At 40.4% G+C, this 8855-nt stretch overlaps 1 protein-coding gene across 2 annotated transcripts in view; it reads left to right on the top strand.

The window, feature by feature from the left end:
* Positions 1-4806: 4806 nt before the first annotated feature.
* CAPN7 (calpain 7) overlaps positions 4807-8855 on the top strand; it is a 38078-nt gene continuing 34029 nt past the window's right edge. Inside the window, exons 1-2 of one of the 2 annotated variants that reach the window (XM_066245940.1) lie at positions 4807-5154; positions 8001-8109. In XM_066245940.1, the coding sequence (XP_066102037.1) occupies positions 5053-5154; positions 8001-8109 (211 nt within the window). In that variant the 5' untranslated portion in view covers positions 4807-5052. The remainder of the gene's footprint in view (positions 5155-8000; positions 8110-8855) is intronic. The other variant, XM_066245939.1, reaches the window with a different exon arrangement.

Raw genomic sequence — 8855 nt, 5'->3', positions numbered from 1 at the left:
CCATCATATACCACACTTTAGTTTGTGTCCTCAAATTCATGAAGATATGGGCACTTGACACATCGTTGTCCTCTCCGTTTCTGCCTCTGTCACCAAGCAGAGTTGTAGATGATATCATTGCCTATGTAGATAATCCATCCTCAATCTGTCAAGGACATGGAAAATTGATCTTGTATCAAAGTAAACAAACCAATGTAACCAAGGACTGACAGTTATTTTTGCTCTTCCCATGTGGGCAAGTCACAGGGTGGTGTTTGTGCGAGGGGAATTATTTCATTTTCCCATTACAGGGGAAGAAAAGGCAGTCACTGAAAGTTGGCGGTTTCTGTCAGGGACTGAGGCATCAGGGAGGGAGTCTGGAGGGGGTGTGGTGTGTACACCTCAGGATCACCTACCTGCACACAGGTGAGTCATAAACTCTGTGTCCTTATAAGACGTGTGAAGTGGTGGAACCTAGAAAAGCAGTGTTCAGACACTGCAGGATCAAAAGCAAAGTATCCTGAGGGGTCATAGAAGAAATGATAAGGGAAGAAGGAAGGAAGGGAGGGGAAGGAAGGGGAGACAAGGGGAGGGGAGGGAAGCGGAAAGGAAAGGAAAGAAGCTATGTATAGAAAGGAACAAAGGAATCAGCATTCAACAGCATGGGGATCCCTGAGCTGGGCGCGTGTGCTGACCAATGTCTCCTCAAACCTCTCTCTCAGGTCTGTCCCAGCTCTCCCTGAGGGTGGAGTCCCATACTGCAGGATGAGGGCACAGTGACCAAGCAGCATTGAATCCTTCACACTGGACAAATTCTATCTACTGTGGTAAATGTCATAGACCTTGTTCAAGTAGAGATACTATTGGACGTCCTGGCAGATATTCATAGGGTGGCCTGTCATGAGGTTGCACTACCAAAGTCAGGTTTTCTGGATAATTCACAATTGCAGAATACAATGAGTTGTTTGTTTGTTTGTTTGTTTGTTTGTTTGTTTGAAGTGAAGGGGAGATAGTGAGACAGACTACCACATGCACCCAACCAGGATCCACCCAGCAACCCCATCCTGGACCAATGCTCGAGTATCAACCTATTTTTAATGCCTGAGGTTGATGCGCTCCAATGGAGCTATCCTCAGCACCCGGCACCATGCTCAAACCAATCAAACCACTGGCTGTGGAAAGGGAAAAGAGAGAGAAGGAGGAGACGGAGGGGGGAAGATGCAGATGGGCGCTTCTCCTTTGTGCCCTGACTGGGAATGGAACCCAGGACGTCCAAACACTGAGCCAATGCTCTATTTACTGAGCCACTAGCCAGGGCCAGAATAGAAGATTAAGATATACTTATCAATTCTATTCTTATATGCTAGCAAAAACAATTGATATTTGAAACTAAATAAATAACACTTTAAAATAGCATGAAAAATATAAAATGTTTAGAGATAAAATTGTTTAAAGATGTGTAAGACTTGTGTACTGTAAAACATTGCTGAGAGAAATGAAAGAAGACCTACCTAGATCAGGGGTCCCCAAACTACGGCCTGCAGGCCCCATGCGGCCCCCTGAGGCCATTTATCAGGCCCCCACCGCACTTCCGGAAGGGGCACCTCTTTCATTGGTGGTCAGTGAGAGGAGCAGATGCATCCTGTACTCCTGGAGTACTGTATGTGGAGGCGTCGCAAAGCGCAGCGTTGCTCACGTACAGTACTACTTCCAGTGACACGGGATGCATGCATCATGGCTCCGGAAGCACGTCATATCACTTGTTATGGCTAGCAGTGACAAATATGGAACCAGACATTTACCATCTCATTATCCAAAAGCAGGCCCATAGTTCCCATTGAAATACTAGTCAGTTTGTTGATTTAAATTTACTTGTTCTTTATTTTAAATATTGTATTTGTTCCTGTTTTGTTTTTTTACTTTAAAATAAGATAATGTGCAGTGTGCATAGGGATTTGTTCAGTTTTATTTTATAGTCCGGCCCTCCAGCGGTCTGAGGGACAGTGAACTGGCCCATTGTGTGAAAAGTTTGGGGATCCCTGATCTAGATAAATGAAGAGATTTACAGTGCTCATGGATTGGAAGACTCAGTTTTAAGACTACAGATTATTTTGAAGTTTCAACTTGCTTTTACCCTGCTTTATCTCACCCTGTTGTCTTTGTGCCTTTAACATGTAACTCTTTGCCTGGTGCAAAGTAGGCATTCAGTTTTCTTGTCATTTAGTTCTGTTGCATACCCATCACCCAAAGAGAGATCGTCCTCTGTCACCCTCTATCCAGTTTTCCCTGTACTCCCTCCCCCTCCTCCTCTCCCTCCTTCCCTCCCCCCCCCCCCCCGTAACCACTCCACTCCTGTCCATATCTCTTAGTCTCGCTTTTATGTCCCACCAATGTATGGAATCCTGCAGTTCTTGTTTTTTTCTGATTCACTTATTTCACTCCGCATAATGTTATCAAGATTTCACCATTCTGCTGTAAGTGATCCAATGGGCATTCAGTTTTCATTGAATAAATGAACAAGGAATAAAGATTAATGTACAGGACAACAATTTTCAGCCGGCGTGCCCCAAGAATTTTTAAAATATGCAATACTCAATTATTTAGTCAGGGGCACAGACCTCTTTTCCTTTACTATCAAATAAAAAAATGGCAACAGCCAACTCAACAATAGCTAGTATGTATGAATCAAAATTATACCTATTATTGTCATACTGGCAAAAAAAAAATTTGGTGTGCCACAGAATTTTAGTAATTAGTTTATGTGTGGTAGGAGATGAAAAGGGTTGAAATTTGCTGCTATAGGGAATCAGTAAGTTCAAGGAGGGATCACAATTATCTGGGAGTGCTAGAAAGGGCTTCCTTCAAGATGGATTAGGAATCCTGCAAACTGTGATTAGAAAGGGAGCATCAGACATAAAAGTCCAGTTTCGAGTGAGTAAAATTGCATTCATCTGCTATAGTTTGGGGGTCAATTTGTTCAAGACAGTGACTGAAAACACCTTGACGCCTGACCTTTGGTGGCACAGTGAATAAAGCGTCAACCTGGAAATGCTGAGGTTGCTGATTCAAAACCCTGGGCTTGCCTGGTCAAGGCACATATGGGAGTTGATGCTTCCTGCTCCTCCCCCCTTCTCTCTCTCTCTCAATCTCTCTTCCCTCTCTATAATGAATAAATAAAATCCTTTAAAAAAAAAACCACCTTGACGATGTAGTTTGACCATGTTCTAGAAGACCTTCTTCTATTCTGTGCTAAGGAATTTATATTTCATTCTTCAGAATCAAGATTGGGGAGGGCACATTAAATATACTTAGTAGGAAGTTCACTGGTTTAACATTTTAAGAGTTATTGAGCATCTGCTCTGGACCAAAGCTTGTCCTCATCACTGGTATAAAACTGGTAAGGACAGAAAACATCCCTTCTTCAGCTATAAAGCCGTAGGATGAGAACCATCTCTGTACCAGGCACAAATTCTTTTCGCCTGTGTTCTTTACAGCAGACTGTTGAAACATTATCAACTTCTCCAAATATAAAGAGTGAAAAATATTAAGTAATTCACTCCATTTAAACACAGATCAACTAAAATTTTATTGAGGTATTATTAAGAAAGAATTAAAAGCACACATTTAAAACGTACAATGTGATGGGTTTTGACAAACGTATACATTTCAGTACCACCACCATCAAGATATTTCCATAAACCCAAACATTCTCTTCCCATTTATCTGATTTCTGGCATCATTGATTACACTTGCTCCTTATCAACGGAATCACACAGTTTGCACTCCTGTATCTTGCTTCTTTGACTCAGCACGAATTTTGAGTTTCAGTCATATTGTGGCGCCTTTCACTAGTTCATATGTGTTATTGCTGAATTGAAACATGTATAAGGGAGAAGACATTAACCAGATAACCACCAAATTACTTATTACAATTAGTTAATATAAGGATAATTAAAGTGAAAATATATTGTTTTCTGACAATTCAATCAATACTTATAGACTGGGGGTGCTGTGTTTTCGGGTCATGATTGAGTTTGTGGAAAATAAATGTTTATTAAGAATCCAATATATTCTTTGAACATCCCTCATTTTTTAAATATCAGTCCAGATAATGTTGGGAAGTGCTTTTAGTTGGCTCTTGGAGTCTTTAATTTGCTTTAAAAATCACAAAAAGGTAAGGTGACCAACTTTTTTACAATGAAAAAGAGGACAAAAATAAATCAAAGAAAACAATATAGTAAATAAAAGAAACATTTTATTCATTGCAACAATAATACATTATAATATGATAAATGCATAATAAAAACATTTGTAATATTTTATATTATAATTATGCTTACATGCCTATTAATCTTTAATAATAATTGTAAGAAAAAAGTACTCATCTAGATACAAATATGTCACATCACACAAAACGGATCGACTGCAGTGATCAAATACAGACATTTACAGATTAGTCTTCCAATATCAAAAAAGAGGACATATAGGAAGACAATTTTCCAGGGAGGACGAAACTTACAAAAGAAGGACTGTAATCCCTAAAGGAGAATGCTTGTTCACCTTAAAAAGGCCATCCGAGCGCCTTGCCTTCAACACCCACAGACCGAGAACATCCCCCGTTCAGATGTGGTACTGCTTTCACACGCACAATCTTAGGAGCCATGGCGGTCACGTGCGCACTTGCGCCTCAGGCCCGGCCCCACCCACCGCCTGCGCACTGGCGGGAGGAGTCTGGCTTCCACCATCCCAACCTTAGAGAAACTTCCCGAGGGCCAGGCTGCGCTTGCGCAGTATTGCCGGTGGGCGGGGCGACAGGTGCGGCGGCCCAGTAGTGTGCCCCCCCTACACACACACACACCGGCTGGGTGCAGGGATTACGCCGTCGGGGTGCGACGTCCCGGCTGACCGGCTGGGGAAGGCTCGCTCTTTTTCCAAGGCTGCTGAAAGTAAACTTTGCCGGTACTTGCACGGCTCTCCGAAGTCCTTGCCCCGCCTCCCTGGTGCGCCGCGCGTGCCGAGAAAAGCCTTTTTTGCCAGCGCCTCGCTCCCTCCCCGGTGCGGGGCCTCGGCGCCATGGACTCGTCGGCGCTGGAGCGGGACGCCGTGCAGTTCGCCCGGCTGGCGGTGCAGCGCGACCATGAAGGTCGCTATGCAGAGGCGGTGTTTTACTACAAGGTAAGCCGGGGTCCGCGGATGCCGTCGGAGCGGCCAGAAGGTGGGGTCCCGGTGCCGAGGCGACCAGGCCCACTCGACTTGCCTTTTCATCCTCTTCCTTCTCTTCCGCTGTCCTGCTCAGGGGAGAGGCGACCCGGCTGTGGAGGCCCGCCACCCCCACGCCCACCTGGGCTTCTGCCACCGGCCCGGGGGCGGGGTCGTCGATTTGGAGTGACCACTGCTCTGGTTGCAGTCCTGCTGGCAGTGCCCACCGCTGAGCTGCTCATCGCGGCAGTGGGCAGGTGTGGTAGTTAGCTAGTTAATTCTGTCACCTGGTTTAGATTTATGGTTACTGGGAAGTGGTCTGTAGTATACACTAAAATAATGCGTGTTTCTTGGAAGGAAATGAAAAGTAAATTTACAAAGAAAATGTCTTTTATCCTAGCATTTGATATATATCTTTGTGCTTGTCTTTCTCTGCATGTTTGTGTACACCTTTTTTTTTTAAACAAACTTGTATCCTGTTCATACTGTTCTTTTTCTTTGAACTTTTAAAATCATTAAATTTACTTCTGTAATATCTTAATTAGATGCATAGCCAAAAAAAGCATAACATTCCATTATGTGGTTGTACTGTAATTTATTTACAAACTCTATTGGGCATTTAGGTTCATTCTGGTTTTTTAGCATCGTAATGGTTCGATTAATATCCTTACAACTAATGCTTTACACATTACTTTGGTATTTCTTTTGTATAAATTACTCAGGACAGAATTATTAAATCAGAGTATGAGCTTCCGCAGTCCACCCTCTCTCTGCTCTCCAGTCCTGAGGATTTGCACACACACCCCTGCAGCTTTGGCCATGCCCTCTTCCTCCTTGCGGAGGTGGCTATATCTTTACAATATTGTCAGACTTAGATAATACAAGTCGTAGTCATTTTTTTCTAATTAACGGATATGCCATCAGTAATGTGTGGTTTACTTTTCTTAGATTAGTATTTTATCTCCATTTTATAATGCATATTTAGAGACTTTTGGTTTGTTTCAGAATCATTTCTTTTGGACTTTTTTTGGGGGGGGCAGAGGACAATTTCATGAAGGTGGTATTTCTTTAAAAGTAAAATTCTGTGTATTTTAGTTTTGTGAAATAACTGGTTAGTATTCATAGGTTAAAATAATGCCATATAAAATATCTTTTCCAAAGCAAAGGAAAATACTGTTCAGAGCCTCTTGTCTTGTTATAGGATTACTGTATATGCATATCACAAGGAAGAATTTTTTGTCCTTGAGAAAGTCTGAAGTCCTGCTTCTGGGAACTATCAATATTTATATAAACTTTATGAGATACTTAGTGTTATCATCTTATTACTGTTCTATAAGAGATTCCTTAATTGTTAGTTACTTTCAAATAGAAATGAAATGAGTAAAATAAAATTGATACCAACAATTTTTTAAATTGGTTTTATTTCTTTAAAGCAAGAGAATTTGAAAATTGGTATTTACATGCAAGATAATTAAAGGGATAAAATGTATATTTATACACATATATTACATCAATTTATTGAACTATAGCTACAATGTAGTTAGATAATGATGGTACAATATTTAATGTTTATATGTAAAGTTATATTTTCCTCCCCTGAAGTATCTGAGTTACAGAATCTGAGGAAATCATAGTTTTTCTACCCCCACAGCCTTTAGACTGAATTTCCATTTGGATCAAAACTATAGTCTTGTTATTGATTTTGTTAGGGTCAATGAAACAATTTCTGTTCCAAAAACTGGATTTAAAAAGTGACATTCAGGGATAGCTTCTTCGGATCTAGACAATTAGCCATGAAGCTTCACGAAGTGTGTGTACGTGCTTAGGTTACTGCAGAGAAGGGATTGCTCTTTGAAGGAATCTTTCTCTGGTCCTTCTCAGTGGTAGCATTGGTATAATCTTCCTGAAGTAGTGATGGAGGAGGATGGAGGCTCTTCCTCACTACCCACAGCATAGCTGGCTGTGGAAATTATAGATTGAATAACTGGAAGGAGAATCCAGGTTTGTTTGTTTGTTTTAATTAAAATAAATTGATTTCATACAGCGGAAATAAATATGCTTTAAAATGTGTCACCCTTTGACAATATTTTCTATGGAGAATAAGATTTTCTTTCCACTATGAGATACTTAACCTACATAATATCTTGTAATCTTTTCTTGACATTTAATTTTATTGGTTATCATTATCTATTCTAATGTTTTTAAGGCTCAATTCACCATTTTAAGGTATATACTTTTAAGACTGACCTATTGATTAAAGAAAACAAAATATAAACCATTGCTATCCTGAGAAAAAGTTTATAATCAATCCCTTCTTTTTGAGTTCGTGAATTTTCAACAATACAAGAAAATTAAGAACATTGAGCCTGACCTGTGGTGGCACAGTGGATAAAGTGTTGACCTGAACCCTGAGGTCGCTGGTTCAAAACCCTGGTCCTGCCTGTTCAAGGCACATATGGGAGTTCATGCTTCCTGTTCCCTCTCTTCCCCTCTCCCCCCTCCCCTCTCACCTATCCTCTCTCTCTTCTCCTCTCTCCTCTCTCCTCTCTCCTTTCTCCTCTCTCCTCTCTCCCTTCTCCTCTCTCCTCTCTTCCTTCTCCTTTCTCCTGTCTAAAATGAATAAATTAAATTTAAAAAAAAAACATTGAGAACTGAAAAAAAGGTATTGGAGGATTATACAACTCATTTACTTTATTTTTTAAAATTACTAATATCTTAAGGACATTCTTGTTTTGCATTCATAGAAGCCAATAATTAGAAGGTGGTAAAGAAAACTCAAACAATAATTCATCTATTAGATTCCTTTGAATTCTTATTTTTAGGAAGCTGCACAAGCCTTAATTTATGCTGAGATGGCAGGATCAAGCCTAGAACGCATTCAAGAAAAAATAAATGAGTATCTGGAAAGAGTTCAGGCTTTACATTCAGCAGGTTAGTAAAAGACTACTAAACATGTCACAGTGTTATTTTCTTTTCTTCCATCACATCTTATTTTCCACTGTATTTCTTTCTCCTTTTCGTCTTTGGATCTTGAATCTCAGTCTCTTGCTGCTCATTTTTCTTTTGGTAATCACATTTGTAAAAGTCATAACATGTAAATAAGTGCTACATCTGTGAAGAAAAACCTTAGAGATAATACAGTCCATCTCCTAATTTCCCAGAAGTATAGAAATGGTGAATTATTTACATTCTGACTGTATCATTGGCAAAGTCAGGATTAGTATCCTAATAAAATCTGCTTTTTAAAGATCTGTCACATGGCCTCTCCTCAGAGTAAGGTAAAAGGACTACCCTTCAATGTTTCAGGACTTAGCAGTAGGTTCACAGTCCCTTCTTTACCAGTATCATCAAGCTCAAGACCTTACAAAATCTTTTTTTAGACCACATCTTGGAAAAGCGACATGTAAACATACCTGAAGCAGCCTGTAGTTGTGTTCATAAATAACATGGCAGATGCTGTAAAACAAGTATACACAGGCTTAACGGTCACAGTTTTGTTAGATGTGAGTGGTTTCTGTCAAAATCTGCTGTTCATATGGGAAGAAAAGAAAATGATAGCCTCTTGACATTTTGTTTTAGATATGCGTTCATCCTGCTAAGGACTCTTTTTTAACCCTCTTTCCTGTGGCTGTATAATAAGCCACAAGCAGTTTAAGCAGTGGTTTTTAATCCTTTCC

The sequence above is a fragment of the Saccopteryx bilineata genome, chromosome 10 (genome assembly GCF_036850765.1).
Source record: "Saccopteryx bilineata isolate mSacBil1 chromosome 10, mSacBil1_pri_phased_curated, whole genome shotgun sequence".
NCBI lineage: Eukaryota > Metazoa > Chordata > Mammalia > Chiroptera > Emballonuridae > Saccopteryx > Saccopteryx bilineata.
This window is presented reverse-complemented; position numbering and strand designations above follow the sequence as displayed.